A 25131-nucleotide genomic window follows, 5' to 3' on the forward strand; every position below is an offset into this window, starting at 1 on the left:
TTCAAGCTGACGTCATTTTGATGATGCAATGCACACTGTACACGGATCATCCGGAACCTGTGATTGACCGAAGCCGATCTGGTCCTTTTCAAATTATTGCGAAGAAAAACGTGTGATGCGTTGGGACAGCAGGCCTGCCGGGTATGTGGGAGTTGCACACTCTGGGGGGTTATGTACTCTTGGTTTTACCAAGACTAAAGCGGGATTCACAGAAGCTTTTCTGCGATGCGACGCGATCTGCGATGGATGCGTGCGATGCGAACTCGCGAAATACCATTCACAGAAGAAGTCAGCGATGCGACAAAGTTTTGCTGATTTGGGTACGTCACCATGATATTCGCGCGGTTTGACACAACTTGTAAAAATTTATAGGCAACTCTTGCACCTTTGTACAACTTTGCTGTAGAAAAGGTCAAAATCGTACACCAAATCGCTTGTCGCATCGCATCGCAAAAGTTGAGCCAAGCTCAACTTCTGCGATGGCCCAGTTGCGGCAGTTGCGTGGGCCGCGACATGGCTGCGATTTGGGGTTTTCCCGGTTTCGCGCCTGTCGCATCGCGTGTCGCATCACAAAAAAGCTTCTGTGAATCCCGCTTAAGAGTACATAACCCCCCAGAGTGTGCAACTCCCACATACCCTGCTGTCCCGACAGAATTTCAAGTTGACGTCATTATTTTTATGATGCAATGCTCCTTGCACCAGTGATTTACAACATGTGTACGGGTGTCAACGCATCGCACGTTTTTCTTTGCAATAATTTGTACTGGTCTGGATCAGGATAGGCTTTGGTCCACCACAGATTCCGGATTCGTCTGATAATCTGTGTACATGTACAGTGAGCATTGCATCATCAAAATGACGTCAACTTGAAATTCTGCCGGGACAGCACCCATAGTCGAGTTGCACACTCTTGGGGGCCGGGGGGAAGTTGGGGGTTATGTACTCTTGGTAAAACCAAGAGTGTGCAACGCCTGATCCAGCTCTGCATAGGGTCTTGGTCGAGCGTAATCGGATCTTCTCATGTCATGCGTACACTCCACACCAGCGCGAGGCAGGGCACCGTTGTTTTTGATCCAGGAGTACCCGGGTTCCTCTCGGATGTGTACGGTATTATGACGCAGCGATCCGATTACGCTCGACCAAGACCCTATGCAAAGCTGGATCAGGCGTTGCACACTCGGGAGGGTTATTTTAAATTTTATTCTTGGAGAACCTGTCAATGCGACCACCTGTCCCAGAAGAGCACTGGCCCGAAATGGCTGCGATGCAGCGTTCAGCCCTTATTCCTAATCGAACCCAGGTGGGTAAGCGGCCACTTGCTCATGCGTACACCAGTCACCTGGTCACCGTGCGTGCAGGCTACAACTGTACTACAGCCTGAACAGAACTTATTCTGTCCCCGGGGAAAATTGCGGAAAAAATCGCAAAAAAAACGCGGCAAAAAACGCGGCATAATATGGCATAATTTGCGGTTAATATGCAGTAAATATGCGGTGAATAATATTTATTGATATCTCGCGGCGGCAAGTTTGCAGTTGATATGAGGAATTTTCCCCGGGGACAGCTTATTATAACTACCGTATTACTGAAAGAAAAGTCATTCGTTCATAACCCGTATTTTGCTCTTGATTTTATGCAGCATAGATGGAGAGTTGCACACTCCATGGCGCATTCGTTTCAACCCCAGTATTTTATCTCAGTCCCTCCATAGTTTGAACCAACTAGTGTTACTTTGGGGGCGGTTGTGAATTGTGATGGTGAAGTAAGTGAGTTGCTTGTGATTATGGAGGCGTAGAACACAATTCAAGTACATGTACACGTACTGAAAAAATTGCATGAAAGGAAGAAGGTGATAAGGAAATTGGAACCCTACTCAAATCCAGCGAAATTCAATGAAGTGAGCACTGACATAGAATAAGAATGCCATACACTCTCACAGAAAGGAAACACACTCAAAAAAAAGAGAAGCGACGCAACGTAATAATGTCAAACTGCGGCACGCCGCAGGAAACGATTACAACCGACCCTCGGCCATCGACTGTTTGTGTCACACAATAATCGTTTCTACGACTGTGCAACTACAAAACAGTGAAAAAAAATGATAACCCAGCTTCTGGTCAAATTTTGATTTTTTCCGCTGTTTTTTTTGCAATCTCCATGGAATGCTGTTATAATTATGTGCAAAAAGTATTTGTTCAGACACATATTTTAGTATACTTCTGAAGTACTAGAGTCAGGGGCCCCGAGTTGGCGAATGGACCGTAGGTGCAGCCTTGCCTTCCGCACGATGTCGCCGGTTCTCATCGACGGGAAGGCGCAGCTACTAACTACTCATGGACACACAGCAGCAGATATATAAGAACCATGTTGGAATGTGAAATAAATTAGGATACTCATTCAGTAAATATTTGATACTCATTCAGGATGTATAATTACTACTTAGTATGATGGCTGTGGCAAGTATGGAGCAGCACTGGCGAAATAAATAATATGGCCGCAGGTTTTGAAAATAATAATGTAGTGCAGGGCTGGGGAGGGGATCCTAGCACAAAGCTGACTGATCTGAAAGCTAAAGTGGGTTCAACTTTGCCATGCGTCAGGATCACCACACCAACTACTTGTATATTTTTGGTTACTTTCCATTGAGATTGTACCTAATAAAATTATATAAGCTAATACTTTGAAGTATGATGTGTAAAAACTTACCAAAAACTAGTAAAAAGCCTTGCAAATCAGAACAAGGAAAAATCCAGCAAGAAAGTTCATCTGTAAAAATAATAATTATAAAGTATTACAGGAATGGTGGACTGAGTTGAAGAAGCCATCATTCACATCAACCACACTCAAGGTCAAACAAACTGGATGGTAGGACATTTTGCAGTGCGGTGAACCATTCGGACACGGGAACGTCCTGTGCTACCTTGTTGGAAGGCGTCGAGCTCCACTCCAGCCAGCCTCCATCATAGATACTGACGTGTTGGTAGCCAAGGGCACGCAGATAAAACCAGGCGGCGGAACAGCGCCAGCCTGTGCCGCAGTACAGTATGACGTGCTTTGAGTGCGTGATGCCGGCGACGGCCCATAGCCGTGCCAAGTGCTTCCAGTCAGTGGCAACACCCAGCTCATCATGCCAGTGCCACAGGTCATCCTTGCCTGCTCCAGACAGTGCCCAGCGTGCCGTGGGGATGCGTCCCTTGCGCGATATGTACTTGTAGCCGCTCACGCAGCCAATATATTCTCTCCACGAGCAGCAGCTGACCAGCACTGCATTCTCGTGCTGACCGAGTGTCACTTGCTGTACAAACTCCATATCAACAAACACATCGCCATTGTCCCGGTGCTCCGATAACTGCGCATCCACATCAGTGCCATGCTCCAAGAGAGGTACGGATACTAGGGAGCCTTTCGGCAACTGGTCCGTTCCGAATCCGGCTCGACACCAACCTCGTAGGCCGCCAGAGAGAATAGAGAGGTTGGTGAAGCCCAGCGACCACAGCATCGCGCCCAGTCTTGACGCAGCGATGCCCACACCGTCATCATAGAGCACTATCTTGGGGCGCGGACACTTCAGAAGTCTGGCAAATGCTGAGCCAGAACACTCACGGGACGCATCAACTGCTGGATTAGTGCGAACGGCAAAACAATCTGGTGAGAGGAAGTTCATTGTCACTACGTCTTCCCATGTGCCGAGGTCTACATAATGAGCAGTGGGTATATGCTTGGCAAGGAAAACTCCATCATCCTCCCAGCCAACATGGACAACATGCACAGGTTGGCCGTCATGGCCTATTCTAGTTGCAAGGTATTCCGGCGTTATGAAAATATCTGACTCAGGTAGTCGGTGCAGCGCCGGCAAATAACGGCTATTCCGGACCGTCGATTCTTCTCTTCCACATTCATTGCCATGATTACTTCTACAATCAGTAGCTAATGTTGGACATACTGCTATAAATATATCAGATATTGGCAACAGGAAAGTATCCACCAGCCACTTGCCAGTGCTGCACGCTATATCCGTATGGCACCTGTCACAGTCTAAGCCATGTCCGATCAGGGCGATGGGTTGCTCGCTCGAATCCAGGCCGGCTAGTTCTGCACGCTGTCTGGCTCTGTGTTGCTGATCGCTAGCGCTTGTCGAGCATATCCAGGAGTGGCTGAACAGCATGCACCCAGGCAGATGACCGGTGTCGTTGTCCAGCACACAGTCACTACATGTGTCCTTCGACCATCCATGGAATACAGAGCTATTCCTAACATCAACAAGTCGATATAAACCCAATGATTCAAGGCTACCGGCATCCACCGACAGGCGTTCGAACATTTCTTTCGCCATAGTCTCGATTTTCTCGGAGCTTTTCGGACATGGTGTACGGAAATCCTAAATTTGTCTGCAGTCCACTAGACTATGATCATAAATACCGGTACTCGTGCGAATCATTCAAACTCAAAGGCGATTCTGAACTGAAAACCTGATCTGACTTCGACTGCATTGTGAACTACTTTCAACATTTCCATCGGCGACATTCTCTGTAAGTCTCTGAGCAAACAAACATTATACGGTAACGCTGTCACAGTGTCCTTGAATCGTGTGCAAACTAAACTTCTGTGCCATGGAGAAGAAGTCCTTCTAAATAATTTCTCCACTCGTACTGGACATGTTCGTATTCGTCCTCACAGGGCGAAGAGTATGAGGAGGCAGATGGGCTCGAGACCCCAGGCAAGAGAACCTGAGACAGTTCTGGAACATCATCACTTCGCTGCTCTATCGCGTCGGTTCAGTGAGTGTGTACCGTAGAGCTGCTTGAAAGTTGAAGTCAAAAAAATCTTGAAGACTTGAACCACGTTCACGAAGTTCCGAAGCTGAAGATCATTATATCATGTCATGTCAGCTGATGATTTTGACCACGCTCGCCACACGTGCACACCTTCGCATGCATGAGATCGATGCGGCAGCGCTGCATGCATGCATGATCTGAGCTGAGCATGAGGGGGATTATCCCCTTCCTTGTTGCCTTACTTGGGCAATAACCACGATAACCCCATGACCATGCTGCAAGTCACTACAACTAACTTACAAGTAACTAATGTTACTTCATACAATAGCGGGTCCTCCATACCACCAAGAGTCCCAAACCCCCAGGGGCCGTCTTGGGAGTTGTCAGATAAGACGACTCTCTGCTCTGGATAGGAATCATCATGATTGTAGTCTGCAGCCTTCCTTGCAAGTGTGCCGACGAGTGTCTGTTATGATGGTATGACCATGATGAATGACGGCCGGTAAAGTTTCACATTTGAATGCTTTGGAACTCTTGTCTGCCAACACATTACCAGCAGAGTGTCCTGGCATTCACGGCGGTCCAAGCCGCTGAATACAACACGCGGGCATCACGTAACAGAGCACACTAAAGGGTATCGAAAAATATTGGATAGTAGACGGATACTAAACTTGAATAAGGACATGTCCCTGGTCAACAACAGATGTACAAGCCAAACTAATGGTGGATAAAAGATAACAATGGTGGAATTTTTTTTAAAGGATCAAAAGTAATTTTAAAGGCAAAGTATGATCAATATGAAAGGATTATATACTTGTAGTTTCATGATGATTATTATGTACTTGAACAGTGCATGGCGGTAGAACCATGATGGCAACAGCAAACTAACACGCACCGATATCGTTAGGAGGAGATTAAAAGCGTTTCTGTAGCGAAGGATTAGCAACAAATAGTGTTGACTGGAGCTGGCTATGTACAAGCATGAGAAACACTTCTGGGGGGGGGGGGGGGGGGGGGCACAAAACTTGACACCTAGTATTTTACAAAACCCTGCACATGGCACGGACGAAATTACATGACGGTGGTCAGTGAGATCGCGCTGCAGCAACGAATTCGAGCAGAGAAGCTTTCATGGAGGAGCCAGCAGCGGATGAAGGCGGCTTGGTCAGCTCATAGTGCATTCGTGTGTCATCACGACCCCATGGCCAGCTACACCTGGAGTCCAGATAGCGACTGCAGAGTCAACACCAGCACAGAAATAACCTCAGGTTCGCGTTATAAATGTACAGTCCATTTCAAAATATAGACGCATGGCATTTTTGAAATATTTCAAATTTGGCTGGAGCTTTTCGAGAACTTTTTTTCGGAATAGTTTTCAGGTCCTTCCTGCAATTAATCTCATATCGATTTTTAAGCGATTGGATAGCAAACACCCAATTTCCAAATTTTTATGCACAAAGCGATCACAGACTTTATGTGGTATAGATGCTGGCCTAACGGTTTTTTGAACTCACGCGTCTATATTTTTGAAACGCACTGTAGAGCATGATCGTCCAATATCACATTGCATGTTTAAAGGCCACACAAGCCGTACACATACTAACACTACGTAGGCCTAACCGTGACACAATTTTGACGTTGTGCTGCAAAAAAAAGTGACATGCCGCACCACTGAATGTACTGAAGTATGCTGGAATAACTGACGCTAGTTCTGAACAGTTGATGGAAAATCTTATTAGAAGGAGCAAAGTACAGGGCTTGTGGTCCTACAGTTGTGCTCGGTGAAATCCGACCCGAAGTGTAAATTTAGCGCCCTCAACTTGCACGGCCCTTGACGTCCTGGAAGTGGTACGAACGGGGCTGGACGTACACATGTACAAGCACATAGATGTAATCAAAACTGGTCCAGGGCGTCAGTTGTGCACTTTTGGGTCGGATTTCGGTGAGCGCAACTGTAGATGACCCAACGGCCGTGTATAAACCGGAATACTCACGAGTAGGCAGCATGTGCGTCCGTAGGGCATTCGAATACTGATTTCTTCAAATTGGGATTGCAGAAGTATGGTCGTTGTTGGGATTTGCTGAACAAACGCGTCCAAGGTGCTGAAAAAAGCCAGACAAAAGGCAGTGAAACAGTGCCATTAACCTAGGGTGCTTTCGCTTAAAGCTGTTCCAGAACAAGAGTGAACAACCGGAATAACTGGAACAGCCTTGGGCAAATAGAACTACACTAATTACCCAGGTGACTTTTAAATCGATTGCAGATTACTGCATCATCGTATATAGCCCTGCGTTACATATTCAAGTGGCGGGAAACTTGAGCGTGTCATGCACTCAATCACGCATAAAACGATCCGTATGGGAAAAATAACAAAGGCAGATCAACCCGAAAGTTCAAACTGCTTTGGCTGCTCCAGGTTCAAGGCCAGAGAAGGTAGAACATGTTCTGAGTACTTCTGAGTACACCGGTACGCAACAGTACAATCAACAGTTGTGTTGTGTTCCAAGTGTCCCTGTTCCAGGCATGCATAATCCAATGCTCCCTGGCATTATAATAATCAAATAGGGCTGTGACCGTGTAGACACACACTGTGGACTCAGGTCAACACGAGTGCCATTCTCTGACAGTCTTCACACAACATTCGTCATCAGCACAGTATGCTGAACGCCGCTGCACTGTCACACACTAGTCAAATACCGACTCACGTGCAATGTGACGGCTGAACGACATTCCCTCAGGACACACAAATGGCTCCCCGTTGCCGCCAGCAAGTTGATAGGTCAGGCGCTCTTGCGCCCGGCCCTTTACTTTTCTCATCGACAGTCTGCAACATCACAGAGAACAAGAACAGAATCAGAAGTTATCGAGTGCAGTACGCTCCCTCTCCTCGTCTTGGCTGAGCACTCTATCTGGTTTGTCTTCCAAAGCAGTCATGTTGCTTTCGCCAAACTACACCATCAAGAAAACTGTGATTACTGGCCCACGTCCTCTTACCTGTCAAATAGTTCGTGAACTCGGCTTATCTTGACGGGATGGTTCACACTGAATGAGAGGAAGACGCAACAGTTACATCGAGATACATGTACACCCGAATAATCATTACTTTAGCAAAGTCAGCTTTCTTGACATGCCAAGAACAGGGAGCTCTCCCAGGGCCTTGCTTCACGAGTACTGATAACACCAACATTGGCTACAGTCTTGGGAGTCAGCCCACTACATGTGTACACGAGGTTTATGGCCATGAATAGGGAAAAGAAGCGCTGTGGCTAACTAACTTGACTGAAAGCTAGCCATTTTTGGCAGTTCAATTTCAGCTTTAAATTCTTCAAGTAGTAACTCACACGTCTGATCACACATAGCCCAAAGTCACATGCCAAAGCTAGCCCACTTGGCCGGGCTGGAGCGCATGTATGGCATTTCCCACACTATTTTCAGGCAATTTCAGCACATCTGGCTGAGCTCCCAGTAGAGCCCATCAAAGATCCCAGACAGGTAAACTGGCCTTAGGCCCTAAGGCCAGTTTACCTGTCTGGGATCTTTGATGTTAGGGCGCGTTCAGACTACCGATATAAAGTGACGGAATGGGAAAGTTTCCAAGGTGATTTGATCACGTGACATTATTGGCACACTACCGGCGGAAAAGTTTTACTGCCGCGGCTGCTGCGGCAGTAACACTTTTCCGGCAGTAAAAAGAGCGCTCAGGCTGGGAAAAAGGGAAAATCCCTTCTCAGTGCCGCGGTGAGAGCTGCAAAACTTAAGTACCGGTAACGTTAGTTTATCGGTAGTGTGAATGTCCTTCATGGTTTATTGCCTTTTACGGTTTGACGGGATTCACGGTAGTCTCAACGCGCTCTAATCAGAACAAACAGTCAGTTCGGAATGTACATGTACAAAGTCTGCATGCAGACAGACAGATAGGCAGACACACACACCACACACACCACACACACCACACACACCACACACACCACACACACACACACACCACACACACCACACACACACACACACACACACACACACACACACACACACACACACACACACACACACACACACACACACACACACTTACACACACACTTACACACACACTTACACACACAACGGTACACAGAATGCCCCCTCACCGGATCACCATCAGGTCTGAACGTGACAGGCAGCGCAGAGCGCGGACCATTTTGTCAGCATGCCGCAGCCTACAAGAACAGCAGATCACCAATACACACTTCAACAGAAAAAGAATACATTCACAATAAACATCAGAAGTGATGGGACAGTTGCACACCATTGCTTCTCTCAGTGCAGAACGAGATATTCTGATGTAGGTCTTGTGTTGTGTGAGCTGTGCAATCTCCGTAGTTGCCACCGATTTCGCACCAACTAATACAACAGTGAGAACCATCGCAGTCGCACAACAAGAGCAACACAACTTCTTATTTTCTAATGGCAATCGGGAAAAAAGCAAAGCACTCCAACATACGCAACTTACCGATCGTCATGATGCCGCTGGCGGACATCTTTGCCATAAATAAACAGTGCATCTGTGATGTACACGGTAGGACATCGACGTTGGCCCTTTCCCTAATCACAAGTGATGCACATGAACACAGACACAGGGTGGGTCAATCCAAGGCATGCACTGGCTATCTAAACAAAACTGCCCACTGCAGAAACAAAATATTTCTAGACGTGCATGCACCCACCACCGCACTACCATTGGCATGCACACAAGGAAAATAAAGGAACAAACGGAGATAGATTCTTACTTCGCCTTTGAGTTCCTCAACAATTTCTGCCTCAATGAGCGTGTTCGCTGGAAGAACAAGCTTGGCAGTCCGGGAGTCCTTGATCCACAAGTTACGGCTATCTTTGTGAAAGGCAAAAACATTTGAGCGCTGGAAACACACACACACATACACATGCACACACAGCAACAACGATCCTGAGCAAATCTTTCTAAGGAAGTGCTAGCAAGGAGATATCCATCCCCGGACTAGTCAGCCCGGAGTGACTTTCGACACATTCATGTAAAAATTGCAGTCTGGTTTGAGCTGATTTTCATACTGAGACGACAACGATAGTTCCGCCCCTGCCAGCTGGGCTTTGGAAACAGCGGACAAAATCAGACCAGTGTGCAGTACTACACTCTCAGTCAAAGTTGCCATCGTCACCGCTGTGACCGCCACACAGTGTCACAGCAATTGCCAGAGTCTGGTAGGGCATACATACGCCGAGGAAGTTCACCACAGTTCCACAGCCAGTGCATGCAGGTCCCGCACCACGATGCTACCACACAGGCTGTACATGGCATGCTCTGCCTTTCTCTCGCCAAGAAGCATCCACTTCCCCGGCAAAATCATGGTTACATGTGACGCATTCCACACCAGACGGACCCCGACCCACCCACACCTACACACTCCCACAAGCACACAAGCAGCTTGACCATTTCGTGGCAATGATAGCGCATTGCTGCTTGCACTATCATTGCTACACACACACACACACACACACACACACACACACACACACACACACACACACACACACACACACACACACACACACACACACACACACACACACACACACCTACCCCCATTCCGAGTAGAAGCACCCGTTGTCCACAGCAGACTGAACAGTGCCAATCGTCCAGGCTGGTCACACTGCGCTTGAGTGTCTCGATACTCGTCAAATCTGATGGATTGTACACACTGCCGTGGAAGCTGTGCACCTCCTGGCCAAAACAACATGATAGCATACAATGGACAAGAGAAAATAATGGAAACACACACACACACATACAAGAGAGAGAGAGAGAGAGAGAGAGAGAGAGAGAGAGAGAGAGAGAGAGAGAGAGAGAGAGAGAGAGAGAGAGAGAGAGAGAGAGAGAAAGAGAGAGGGAGAGAGAGAGAGAGAGAGAGAGAGAGAGAGGGGGGGGGGGAGAGAGAGAGGGGGGGGGGGGGAGAGAGAGAGAGAGAGAGAGCGAGAGCGAGAGAGAGCGAGAGCGAGAGAGAGCGAGAGCGAGAGAGAGCGAGATAGAGATAGAGAGAGGAGAGAGAGAATACTAGGTACTTGAATACGAACAGCACAAGAGAAAGCCAAAAAAGCATACACACACACACACACACACACACACACACACACACACATACACACACACACCAGAAAGTTTTTGCTTGAGAAAGCCTTTACTATTGCCTAAGCAGCACTCAGAGTTACTTACCCTTTCCGCATCCAGTTCGGCTATCTTGTCGCTAGCTGGTTTTCTTTGTGGAGCAGCCCGCACCTTGTCTGGCACCTGCAACAGCACAACAAAAAGAGGTAGAGCTATGCTATACCAGCAGCTGCACAGGATTGTCCGGATGCTAACCGTAATGCAAAGCACTTCAAGTACCAAAGCAAACGGGGCACCACAAGTGCAACTCTAGGCGAAGATACCATTCAAGTGATGCAGATAAAAACGTTGAAGCACCCTCTATCGATGGAGAGTCATGACAACCCTGAAAGGTCACGTCAACTAGGTACACACTCGCGGCCCTACCTTCCATTCCAATAAGCAATCATGCTTAATCTTAGCTTGGTCAGGCACGATGAGATCACTGTAATCAACACAAGAAAAGGAGTGAGGCTAGATAGTAGGGTACTGCAGTCCCAGTGCATGGCTGCTGGACTGTGCATGCCATGTTGGTTACAGTGACCAAACGCACGCACACACACACACACACACACACACACACACACACACACACTGTACTGTACTGTATTGACAGCTACCCTAACGGGTCACGCCGCCCTCCACCCAAGCATGGGTATGATGAGGGGCAGTGGCAACAAAAACAAAAACAGCAAGCAGAGAGAGATAGCAGGAGAAAGACAGCGATAGTAGTACATCTGGTGTGCGACGTATAGAAAAGAGAGATGACAAGAGATACGCACAAAAAGGAAAGTTCAAACAATAATTATTTGAACCTGTATTATTGTAGTTCCGAAACAATCAACCAGGTGATGGAGTGTGGGCACCCGAAGTCCCACCTAGACTCCACTGGAAGAACACACACACACACACACACACACACACACACACACACACACACACACACACACACACACACACACACACACACACACACACACACACACACACACACACACACCTGGTCCTGGTATACACTGCCATGTAGGTCACGTGTTTCTCGTTGAGCGAGACGGAGACGAGAGGAGACATGAGCGTTGGTGACGGGATAAGTCGTTTCGCCTTTTGAAACGCCTCTGGCAATTCTGACATTGCAATTGGAACTTGTCCCTTTCATCAGCAGTTGGGCGCCTGGTGGATCGGTTGCAGTTGTGGATAGCAAAGCCCCGGATCGACTTACAGCAGCGTTCACAAATGGGACAGTGAGCGGTACAGCACGGTTTCCGAATACATAAGCGTACAGGTGAAGAGCTTGTGGCATTGGCAACATTCGGGGCAGAATTAGACTGGACACAGCGATGGACTGCAATGCCACCCGCACTCCGAAACCATCGGTGACACTGGGAGCACTGGCGGCTGTTGGCTTGCTGCTGGACTGGTTTACGCCGTTCCATGATGCACTTGTGGCGGGCGATATCTTGCTGCCGAGCAAATACACGCCGGCACACCTCGCAGACTATCTCCCGAACCGGCCTCTGAGCTGGTTGTATTGCTCGATAAGCTTGTCGCCACTCAGATCGTTCCTGCGCTGTGTCAAACCATGACTCGTCGGCGATGTTTATTCGTCGCAGGTCGACCCTAATTGCGTCTCGCCATCGTTTCCGCGGGCCACACGCTGGGCGTGGTGGCAGCAATGTGCCAAACAACAACATCCGCGGCATCCGCTCCTCAGGCATGCGTACCACGTGCCCAAGCCATTCCAGTCTTCTCTGCATGAGGCGGTCGGGGATATCCAGTGGGTTTGCTGCATTCCATGTTTTCAGAATGGTGTCCTTGGCTATCTTCAAGTCCCACACATCCCGCTGTGCAACACTCATGATGGAAAGAAGCGACCGGTAGTAGAAGGTCGTGATCCGTTGCACATCACTTTGCAGCGGTACCCACGTCTCCGCACAATAGAGCAGTAAGGACAGAACACAGGCCTCGAAAACCAGACGCTTGGTGCGCAGAGAGAGATTGTGGTCATTGAAGACAGCATGACGGAGCGCTCCAAAAGCACGGGAGGCAGATGAAACACGGGTCGATACATCTTTGTGAGATCGGCCAGAATCATGGATAACAGCACCCAGGTGTCGGAACTCACGCACACATTCCAATGTGCCATTCTTCACAGGAAGAGGAAGTCGGTCATCATCCGTGATACCATAGCCAACCGCCATAAATTTGGTCTTGTCCAGATTGACGGTCAGACCAAATGCAGACGAGACATCGATGAACATATCCAGAGCAAGAGCAGCAGCAGTACGGGTAGTGGCAAACAGCGCAGAGTCGTCAGCGAACTGGCAGTCGTTGATGGTAGTCTGATCGTCAGTACGCTTTCTCTTGAAATAAAGCGAGCCCCCAGGATTGAATGCCAACGGGACGCCGATACCAGGCACATGCTCGACCACTCTGGACCATCTCTGGAAAACAGCCCACATGAATATGTTGAATAAGACTGGTGCCATACAACAGCCCTGCCGCAAACCACTCTTCACTGCAATGGGTTGGATGGGTGTTGACCCGATGGAGAGAGTAGCCGACATGGAGGTGTGAAACGACTTGATGATGTTTACGATGTTACTAGGGACCCCTGCCTTCGCGAGAACCAGCCACATGCATTCACGGTTTACTGAGTCGTACGCCTTACGTAAATCAACAAAGACAACGTATCCCGGGCAGCGATGTTCGTACAACTTCTCCAGGACTTGGCGAACTGCAAACACCATGTCTGTGCAAGATCGACCCTTACGAAAGCCGCACTGGGAGTCGGGTAGAATATTCTCCGCAATAATCTGTAATCTGGACTGAAGTACTCGAGCAGCAACTTTCCCAACAACATCCAGGAGTGATATGCCACGCCAATTATCACACAATGACACACACACACACACACACACACACACACACACACACACACATACACACACACACACCAGAAAGTTTTTGCTTGAGGAAGATGCCACTAAAGATTATCACGAAACCAGCTCACTGGAACTTACGGGTTGCGGACATAAGCAGCAAGGCGTCTCAGAGCATTGATTTGAGCTTTGGAAAATCTGCGACACAGCAAGAGTCAAGGACAGGCAAACGTCACTTGCTCAGGGCAATGACAAGAAAGGACCGACCTGCTGTTACCTGCAAGGCTTTGGGCATCAAACGATTGGTTCAGGTTTTTAAATTACTTTTTTATTAACTCAGACCCAGTTTAGAGCAACAACATACCCATGTGTCAACCAACTACTGCATACATTATCAACACATTAATAACAGTAATTCTACATAATAATGTGTGAATAGCTTCTGGATACAGTGGCTGCCAGCTGATACACCACTTTTTTCCCTCTGGGTGGGGGGGGGGGGGGCAGTCGAAAGCTACCAATTTGTTTTCTCTTCAAAGCGAAATGATATCCTAAACCACATATACCGGCAGGTCCGGCACTAGTTTGTTGGATTGCGATTTAGCTGCAGAAAGTGTGGGCAGGTTCAGCTGGAAAAGACAAAAATCTTTTGAAAAACAAACAATAGGTAATCCCGAACGGTCTCCTTTAAACAATACAGTTGCAGAGAGCTCATCAACTTGTTCGTGTACATACGTCTCATTGAACGAAGTCACATACGACGCGAATCCCGTTGCTGCCTTTATCATGTCGAGTGGAACAACCTACAAGTGGGCAGAAGTCGAAAGACACCATGGTCGAATCAAAGGCTTGAGAGTCTAGTCAGTAATTACGGAAACATGTAATATTTAAAAAAAATGACAACACATTGCATTGGCTTGCAGAACATGATTGCAGTTGTGCAGGGCAAGTTCCAACAACATGATTGTTCTATGCTTGCCAGTACATGTACACCTTCGCAGTGCATGTTCTTAGCGACCAAGCCACATGGTCTCTCTGCACAGGTTCAAGTACACAGGCGAGACCTGGCTTCAGCAACCGACTGCTAGTACCCATGGGAACAACCGATCATGGCCTTTCAAGCAAGGTTGATTCTTGCACATTCAGCACATTCAGTTCCAGAGAACATTGGTCTTACAAAGTAGGTACTAGTACATTGTACTAGTAGTGGCTGAGACCAGGTGGTCTCTTGACCAGGTCTCACCAATATCTTGAAAGCTGGAAGGTGATGAGTGTAACAGCAGGCGGTTTAACACAGGCTTAACGGATTAAAAACAAAACAAAATAAGCCAATAAGCCAATGCAGTTGTTGCAGATACCATCCGGATGGCCATGCATACTTTGAACTACATGTACTAAGCAACATAGATCCACATACCTCGTGAATGTCCTCGGTCTGCTGGCCACCAGCCTTCATCTCGTTTAGGCGGACGTTGAGGATGAACAGGTAGTCATAAATCACTTCAGTACCTTCGCGCAGGCCTTTACACACCACATACCTGTCAGAGGACATTCACGAGAAGACCACAGAATGAAGACCTAATGTGCACGCTGTTGTCAGCTGGATGAGCTCGTTGATATCAGCCAAGTGGTTGCTGTGACTAAGCCACTGCGAAGTGCAGCTGCTTGTAGCTTCTGATGTGCAAGAAACAGACTGGCAACATTGCTGCTACTCCAGTAGACACAGCCCAGTCTATACTGCAGTACAAGACAGCAGCATAGGCAGCATCGCCAAGGCATGATTCAGATAACAAGCATAAACAGACCCGCCAGCGCCTCCCCACGTGGTGTAGTACAGCAGCTACAGTACTAGTACTCGCAACATACTAGCAGAGGAAGCCCACCTTTCTGAATTGGCAGGCCGACTTGTGAGCGGTTTGCACAGAGCTACTTTGTCAAAGCAGAGCCACATCAGGTAGAATAACCCGACAGTGAAAGGCGTGAAGACGTCAAAGATCTTGCAGACAAAACTGCCTCCTGCAGGACACACAGTACAGAAGGACTTGGTTTTGTTTGCTTAGGAGAGACGGGGGCAACGGGGCTCTTGCCAAAGAGTGCAAAGGGCAATCAACTCGATTTCAAATGTGTTGGTTGCGCCCTAACAGCATAGGCTCATCCACTACGCAATATCCATGGTTGCACCAAAGGTACTACTAGTGTCCAAAATCCGTCACTAGTGCAGCATTGCATAATCCTGTTGTGCATACCAGACACAGGTAGCATAGCTCCCCAACAAGCACTTCAGTCCATGACCAGTACAAGTAACGGCGTACAACCCCCATACATACTACCAAGAGTACATGAAAAACAGAGTGTGCAGCTTGGGGCTTTTTCTAGAATGTGTGTGTGTCACGGCGGAATTCCGTGATTACATCATATTTGGCGCAGATCTGAGGCGGAAAATGGCGTAGTGCGTACAACTGAGCTGCAGTTGCGCAGAAAGAGACCTGCTTGAATCCTGCTTGCACGCACTACATCACTAAATTGATGTAATCACGGAATTCAGCCGTGACAGCAACCCATCCCAGCTGCATACTCTGGTTTTCATGTTCTCTCGATACAACCAACAGCATCCAGTGCTGCTTCAGTACCCACTCACCTGGTCGAAGGATCGACATAGCCATGCAGAATTGACAAAGCACCAGCTGTTTGCTGAGCAGCTCCTGGATGTTTTCCTGGCCAGCTACTGAAAATCCCTGCCATGGAGCAAATACAGATGTTACCAACTTCGTCAAATACGAATGGCTACTAGTGATAGGAAATAACCCGAAAGAAGGACTGATTCCTTATGGCGGAGCATGGACTGCAGCTTGGTTATGGGCAAGGTGCATTTTCCATCAAACTCTCCTGGCTAACCCACATGATTGTATCACATGTAGAAGGATCAGCTGCATTGCTTTGCACACTCATGAAGTACAGGCCAACACAAAACAGCTGTGTACTGTACTACATGTACTTGGAGGAAGCACAATACAGACCAAACTCCTAGGTGCTTGGAAATTAGTTCAAATTACCTATTGGAAATACTTCGAAGCAGCAATGCACACCTTTGACATGAAAACTGCCTTTTTGCCGACACAGTGTGCATTTTTAAAACATGTCAGTGCACTTCACAGCAGTTGAAGTAACATTACTAGTACTTACTCCGTCGCCCATGACGAAATGAACGCCGTGGCCACCGGTAGAGTCGAGGACAAAGCTTCGGAATGCATTGATGTTCTCGGAGTCCATGATATTACCGTCTCCATTCACTCCGTCTACGCCTGCAGTCAGAGGAAGGAATCAGTGGGATTGATTCCTTAGGACAATAGCCGAAGTCACATGACTATGATCGTACATGCTCCTAAAAGTAGAACTTGAATCCTATGCCTATGGCCTACAGTGAAACTTCAGTATAAAGAACCCTGGATATTACATACTATCGGCTATAAAGTACTACATGTATGTTGAGCAGTATGCTGTGCCAGCCAATTGACCTTGGATATACAGGGGCGTGCTCTGCCCCCCAACTAGGGGGGTGCACGGGAGCCGAGGGGAGCCCCCCCCCGGCAATTTTCTGCAATTTATTTGCAACCTTTCTTGAATTTTAGAGCATATTTGCATACATTACAATCGCAATTACCCAGATTGAAATTTTTTGAGGGTGCACGTGCCCCCCGTGCCCATCGCCGAGCACGCGCCTGATATAGAATGTCTAAGCTATAAAGAAATAATGTAGTACAGATTTTGAGCTCTCTCCCACCGCTTTAGGAACTGGATCTGTGCTTTAGATCTTTGCAGGGTGGTGGCGTTCCTACGGATGCTGAAGACTCAGTCTAACCGAGTCTCAAGCGAACCGTGACTTTTTCAGCCGGGGGGGGGGGGGGGGGGGGGGGGGGGGGTACGGTATACTGATGTTTCACTGCATACGGCACACTACTGCTACATACCATAGTGTGGCTCAAAGAACTCCACAGGCGCCGAAAAAAAGTCATCAAGCTTGAAGTCATTTACGCCGGGGCCTGCAAAGAAATCCACCACAGGACAGAGCAAAAAGCGTAATAAAAAAATCAGCCCATACCATGTCTGTGGCGACAGCCATGAATAGGCAGGCGTATCTCCCCTCGCACAATGACACAGTCATAATTATGGATGCAGCACATGATGGCAAATTGGATAGGTTGCCGCCGACTCTGCATTTCTGACATAGTGTGACTGAGGCTTAACATCACTGCTTTACATCATGTTGCATTGGAGTCTTCATACATCATTAACTTATGCTGTCCACAGCTAAGATAAAGTACTGCGGCGGACATTGAAATCCGTTGAGAAGTCAAGCGGCCATGCGGCGCTGGCCTTGCAGCTGTGAGCACTACTGCATGCACGCCGGTCCATTTTTACAGTGTTACCGTGCATGTAGTATGCGCTAAGCAAGTAAGGGTGCCGGTGGCCCGGTCATTTCACCATATCCACAACAGTAGAATCATACCACTTTTCAATGTGAAGCCAAAACCCTTGGCCATGTCCTGCCGCCGCCGCCAAAGCACATACTCCGAAAATCCACCAGGAGCTGAACAGATGTCAGCAAAGTACAGCAGGTCCATCTTTCCCACTAGCTCTGACTGCGCCGGCATTCAACAAACATAAGAGAATACATGAATAGCAGTTCAGGTACACACAAGAGCACATACATACTATATGCAGTAACATGAACACTCACCCACCCACCCAGGCACCCACCCAGGCACCCACCCAGGCACCCACACACACACACATGTGCGTGGCTACTACAGGTACCGAATCCCATGCACGAGGTGAAGCTGGCAGGAAAGTGTAATGATTGACAGGAGCAAGCCTAAAGCAAAGGATCAAAAGCAACTGTTGCCAGACTACAGGCCATGTGTCTCAACCTGGAACAACTTGGACTATCTACATGTACGGACCAAAGCATGATGCACTAACTTCACTATGTAACTTGCCTGCATCAAACGCTGAACTCACGCGCTAAAACCCACACTCTCTCATACAAGCACGTCCTTTTTTCCCTTGATTCGTTGAAGTACCGACGCGATTTCTAAAATTTGGCTGCATGAACTTCAGTTCCAAATAACATTCGGTTTCATATCACAGGGAAAGTGCGGTGTCTAATTCTGCATTGTGGGGATGTAGCTGCATGATGGGTTGAAGGCAGCAAGCAAGCACAAGCATCTGGTCCATAGAAAAGGGGGGGGGGGGGGATCACGGTTGCAGACTCTTAGTTATGGATAGGTAGAAGGCAAGCCGTAGTTGATAGTGATTAGAACTAGCTATCCAAATAGTCATTCTGCATAAGTGAAGCTGTGGACGCAGCATACTGCTGCTACACTTCCAAGCGAGAATGCGTGTAATAATAAAATATTAATAATGATATCCAAATAGCCTAACTCACTCCATCGGGTTTCTTGGGGTATGTGAACATATAGTCGAAGATCTTCTCCATATTCGCCATTTTCATAGCGGCACTGAGCATATGCACAAGAACACCCAAACAAGATTTAAAAAAAAAAGATTTATAGCTTAAATAGGCGAGACCAAAAAAATTAGAGATTCCTGGGCCCTCCCGCACCAAAATCGAGCCAAAGCCATTTTTTAACAGTTCATGCATGCATGGCATGCATACAAAGGAAAAATAAATTAAAAATTAAAAAATTCGCCCACCCGCACCAATTTCACATGGGTCCTGCCCGGGCCCGGGAATCTCGATTTTATTTTGGTTTCACCTTATCCCCAAAGTTTTTAGAAGAGAAGGAATCCTGAAAATTTGAACCCCAAAAATAACAGGGAGAAACTTCTAATATCCAGACATTCTAAGGATCCAAACATAGACATGTACCCACAATGCCACAACACATTATGAATTAGGTATGTTACGATTCTCGCAGTGTCACACAGAGTTGTGCTTTGTACCAAAGCACGCAGATTCCGCGGATATGGAGCTGGCCAGTAGAGCCTGCTCAAGCACACTGAACTGGCTACCACAGACACAGTGAACTTCGAATTATTCGCAGGAATGCTACACATTTTTTGCGGTACGTTCGAATTAAGCCATATTCGAAATATCAGGATTCCACCTGTATTTGCCATATAGGAACTTTGATCCGCCACTACTTTGTTCGCTTACCAGCTGGTTTTACAGCAGGGGTAGACAATCACGGCTGTGAAGTACTGTAAGATGTACACGTACATGCACAACAGTGCAACCAAGTACGAATCGGAAAGGTCAGACTCGCCACACTGGATTGTGGAAACTTTCATCCATTCGAATTTGAATACCTTCACTGGCATGTGTTGTAGTCAGCAGTGCATGTATGGGTGTGACGCCCACCGTCTTGTCGTTTCCCAGGTTGAAGCCAACAGGAACTAGAATGATCACAAAGTCAACATAGCACTAACGCCTAGCAAAATTAGCTTATTTCCCCTTACCGATTCTGGAAAATACCGTTCTTAATCAGCTCGTACGGATTGGAGCGGGTTCTGGCTTTCAGAAACTCATTGGACTCCAGACGATCAAACGCTGACTGCAGCACAGGAGCAGGGAAGGACCATGGCATAAACAGTCATAGCAAAGAACATTAGTTCAAGACCCGTGCCTGTTTTGGAGCATCGCCTTACTGTCAGTTATTGTTGACAGGTGGCATCAAGAGTGCAGTACCCACAGCAATGTTAGGTGTTAATGGCCTCTGCAGCAGCCTGAATGCCCGGGTGCAAGGGAACGCACATCCATGTGTATTGTAGTTACCATGACACCTGTAATGCCAGTCCATACTATGCACGGAAGGTTGTGCTGCCACGGCTGGCGATTGACTCGTCTTTCAGGTCACACCCAGTTTGAAGCTTCAAAACCGATTTCATGCCGATATAGTGACCAACGCATATGGCCGATTGGTTTGCAGGCCTGCCTGCGAATCATGAGGTCCCGAGTTCGAGACCCGTGCTGGCAGCAGGGAGCGTGTAAAAAGATTTTTTACGCGTGTTGAACTGCGCCGACACCCACGGTCAACTGGGTACTCACAGCTCGGAGTGAGGATGACAAGGATGCAGTTTACAGGGTTATGGGTCGTTACACGCCCGATTGGTTGAGAGACTCACCTCCTCTCACCTGACTCACTTGTGAGGTCTGCATTCGCCACTAAGGTGAAAAGGCATAGTGGTGGCCTGCGGAAGCGAAGGCTATAGCTTGTGTGTTTCTGAACATTCAAGTGATGCTAACGCGGATCCAGCGAATTTTATTATTATTATTTCCACACCAGCTCGGTCCTCTTGCTGAGGCTCTTAAAATTCTTCACATTGTCGAGGATGGTCAGCTACAGTACTCGGTTCTGTAGAGGTAGCACCTTTTGGTCTTGGAGTATGCGCGCGCCCCTCTATACTAATATTTCAGTACTAGCGTTCAGGTTGTAGCAAATACATGGGAGAAGAAATAAGTTTTGAAGAATTGAACAAGCTGTGTTTTAGGACCAAACATTCCTAATACATCGGTCATGGCTCACCTTTGATGCTAGCATACTCCGGAGTGGAGCTTCTGGACAGAAGTGTGTCTCATCCTCGATTTCCAGCTTGAGCTACAGACAGAAAGCCAACAAAAGATCAAGACACTCAACTATGAGCGGAAGATAAAGCTGAAGGTAGACCAGGATTCCATCACAATGCAGGACAAGAACGAATATTAAAATACATCGCCACCATACTAGCATGGACAATGTGTGGCAAGACCAGGAGTAGGAGCAAGAGCATGAGGAGAAGAACATGCATATATTGATAAGGATTAAGGACTCTGCCCTAACGGCTTAGTAGGTATACCGGTCCAGTTAGCAGCCACGACATCAGCTCTTCTGGGTCAGGAATGGGCACTGTACATGATTCCACCCATTCAGGCTTCTCCTTTATAGTCGCTGGAACGTCCTGGTGGCAAACACATTGAGGCAAACAGAAAAGACAAGCAAGGAGGATCACCAGATAGAAACATTGCTCAACTTCTGTTACAAGCGTGCGTGCACACACACCACACACACGCGCACACACACACACACACACACACACACACACACACGCACACACACGCACACACACACACACACACACACACACACACACACACACACCTCAGACCTCAGACATGCCCATCGCGGTAGCGATGAGAGCGAACAGCTATGTTAGACACAGCAACTTGTGCTGGGATTACACCATTCAACAGCTTGCAAGGCTGATGAATTGACCGCCACTATTTTTAGCCTGGTATCCACCACACAGCTGTTTGAAGTGACTTTTTCTGGCCAGTGAATCCCTATTTTTCATTTTTCCATTTTACACACACACACACACACACACACACACACACACACACACACACACACACACACACACACACACACACACACCCTGGGTCATTCTGCAACTACAGCACCGTTGAGCGCCGAAGAATGGAGGATCAGAGCCATAGCTCAGGCTGTACTCAATCCCGTTTGTACAGCAGTCTATGTGTGGGCAAGTCATATACAATGTAATTATCGGTATGCTGCGCTTGCTGAAATCCTATCCTGCTCGTTCTTCGGAGCACCGTCTTTCGTCTCCTGACAGCACTCCATATGTACACGGTATATAAGATTCGGAAATTTAGGAACCCTGTACGCATGCCAATTCTCTAGCCAAATGGTAGATATATCAGTGACAGCAAGGAAGCAGCTCATAATACGCTTCTTTTGACTCTCGGACTGTGAGTACATGTAGCATCGATGAGACACTGCCCCGTGGATGCATGCATGGAAAGAGTTACACACAATGCTTAGTACTTGTACAATGTCAGGTGCATCATGCATGAGAAGATCGCTCACCTTTCCCGCATCTTCTTCTTGAAAGTCTTCATCGGTGTGCTCGAATCCTGGAAGAGTGAAGCCAAGACCACGCTTTCCCATTCGCATCTCCGGCAGAATGGGCTCGACGATGCCTTTTATGGTCGATCCTAAGCCTTCGCCGTCTTGGTGACCCATCCGTGCCTAAAACGGTGATAGCGCGTAGAGATAGAAACAAGGTACATATAGATAGAAACAAAGAACAGAATGTCAGTCAGTGATCTCAAACACCCAGAATGCAGAGTACCCAGGCATGCACTGGTAGATGTACTTACCGGCGCTTCACATACACATACACCGGACACTGACGTTAGCGAAGGCGTTCTTCCGTAGCCCAGATCACGCTAGGAGCAGATCATTTGGCTGTGGAGAAGAAATTCCGTTAACGATTGCTGTCCGGGTAAACAGGTAGAATACTGATAATTCAAGCATGCTGAGGAAAACACTCCTAATTATCCGGACATTCTAATTACTCTAATTTCAGAATTTTTCGGTGCTCAATATTTTCGGTATGAGGGCAACAGGCTAGGTTAGGTGAACAGAAATTTTCGGTACAGAGAAGCAGTTCCCTATTGGTTTATGTGTGTTAGTGTTTGTTCGGTGTATTGAAATTTTAGGTATGAAACAGACGCACCGAAAGTACCGAAAATAAAAGTACACCGAAAATTTCTGAAATTACAGTATTCAAACAGGTTGATTAATAATCCAAACATGTACCCACATCACAGTACGCATGTCAAATCGCATGCATATATCTGTCCCTCCAGGAAATCGCGATTCCACGGATGCAACAAATTTCGCGATTTTCGCCCAAACCCGCGAATTTCCCGCATTTTTTGTTTTCTGCACTATATCTCACTTTTTTATGCACTTTTCACGCAGTGCTTTCCATGATCCTGTAGGTTATTTGCATAGTACGACTCGGACTACTCCCGAGTAGATATGCGATGCAACAAATTTCGTGATTTGGCCCAAATCCGCAATTTTCTGTAAATAAATCCGCGAATTCCTGGCAAGTTCTGCATCATTCTGCACTTTTCGTCGCATTTTTTGTTGTTTTCTGCCGCAATTTCTTGCGCAAGTTTTCGAGAGTTTTTTCCGCAAATTCCCGCAGGGACAGATATATACCGTATGTCCGCACCTTTAAAGCCATGACCGTATATTCGATTATAAAGCCAGTCTCAGTTATAAAGCCATGGCTTCAAACTTCCAGCCCAGCAGAAAGGGTTACCAAGTGGATGAAGATTGAAATTTCAGTGTGTACTTTGACTTTTGCAGCATGGCATTGTGAGTAAGTCATTTTGCATCTAAAATAGCTAGGAAAGCAGTGGTGTTTCGAATATAAGGTCATGGCTTTAAAGGCGCTGACATACAGTACGTAGAATTGTGCTACGCACCATAGACACAGATCTCTGCATGCAAAGGTTGAGATATAAAACAGTGCTCCAACAGGCTCCAGCCTGATGTTATTCCCTAAGCTATGCATAACGCTACGTAGTGGCATCTGGGGTAGCCAGGGGCGACGGTCCACAGCCCAGGGTCAAATTGGATCCACTTTGCCCAGAGTGAAGTGTGGTGGATAGGCCCCTCGTGTTGCACACAGGTGTGGATTTTTCTGCACCAGGATCGGGTCTCCGACCGGGAGGCCCAGTCAAGTAACTGTCGGCGGATACGTCACCCTGCTATGAAAGAACACCACCCAAACGTGCATGGATCCATACAGAAACTGGATCCAAGTGGGTCCAAGAGGCAGCGTTGTCATGACTCCGGGCTGCCTGTGACGAAACACTTAGTTTATATTTACGGCCCTCGGATTTCACTTGTTGCAATTGTAGCAGGACTTGTTTGTGATGTGCCACTAAACGTGTGCGAGTGTGCGTGGGTGTGTGCGTTCATGTTGTGCTGCCATGTTGTGCTGCCATGCATCCCTAGGAAACTTGATCTTACCATCATACGCTGAGCCGCACTGCTGTATCCACTAGGTACAACCTTAATAAAATAGAAAGTTGAGAGATGAGATGAGGCATGATGGTATATTGTATCTGTTTTCGCTCAGGGAAGAATACAAATATGGACCTTGGGCTTCTTTACAGGTGACTCATGGCTTTCGTCCGTTTCAGTCCCCGTTTCATCATGCTGTCGTTTTAACGAGGAGGGGCCGGGAGCGGGGGTAAGAGTAGTACTACTCACTGGGGTAAAGTAAGCATCAGCCTCATCACAGCTGCTGCTGTCACTGCTACTGGCGCTTAGACGCGACATGACTAACAGTACAGAAGGAAGTAGGGAGGATTCAAAATCTACATTGCTCTTTCCCAGTCGAAACTGATCTCTCGCCTTTCAAATTCAACCACTCTGCCTCGGCCATGCGAAGCTAATCCAGAACAGAAAACAACAGCATGCAGTTTCAAAATGA

The 25131-nt window shown here is 47.5% G+C and overlaps 2 protein-coding genes across 3 annotated transcripts; both read right to left on the reverse strand.

The window, feature by feature from the left end:
• Nucleotides 1-2833: 2833 nt before the first annotated feature.
• LOC135813459 (thiosulfate sulfurtransferase YnjE-like) lies at nucleotides 2834-4333 on the reverse strand. The gene has a single exon (XM_065326552.1). It carries the CDS (start codon nucleotides 4331-4333, stop codon nucleotides 2834-2836), a length of 1500 nt encoding a protein of 499 aa, XP_065182624.1.
• Nucleotides 4334-5403: 1070 nt separating this feature from the next.
• On the reverse strand, nucleotides 5404-25131 carry LOC135814969 (cap-specific mRNA (nucleoside-2'-O-)-methyltransferase 1-like). 2 transcript variants are annotated; one of them, XM_065328178.1, is made up of 25 exons: nucleotides 24909-25131; nucleotides 24666-24707; nucleotides 22701-22862; nucleotides 21670-21771; nucleotides 21360-21431; nucleotides 20293-20387; nucleotides 19259-19331; nucleotides 18320-18452; nucleotides 17781-17852; nucleotides 16996-17114; nucleotides 16451-16547; nucleotides 15696-15828; nucleotides 15230-15350; nucleotides 14548-14615; nucleotides 13954-14010; nucleotides 11321-11378; nucleotides 11003-11077; nucleotides 10373-10513; nucleotides 9546-9674; nucleotides 9269-9360; nucleotides 8907-8975; nucleotides 7771-7818; nucleotides 7482-7600; nucleotides 6770-6878; nucleotides 5404-6008 (listed from the first exon to the last, which is right to left on the reverse strand). In XM_065328178.1, the coding sequence occupies exons 1-25, from the start codon at nucleotides 24975-24977 to the stop codon at nucleotides 5861-5863; spliced, it is 2403 nt and encodes an 800-aa protein (XP_065184250.1). In that variant the 5' UTR covers nucleotides 24978-25131; the 3' UTR covers nucleotides 5404-5860. The 2 variants fall into 2 exon arrangements, with proteins under 2 accessions (XP_065184250.1, XP_065184249.1); XM_065328177.1 differs by having other exon boundaries at nucleotides 24795-25130.

This window comes from Sycon ciliatum, chromosome 4 (genome assembly GCF_964019385.1).
Source record: "Sycon ciliatum chromosome 4, ocSycCili1.1, whole genome shotgun sequence".
NCBI classification, from domain to species: domain Eukaryota; kingdom Metazoa; phylum Porifera; class Calcarea; order Leucosolenida; family Sycettidae; genus Sycon; species Sycon ciliatum.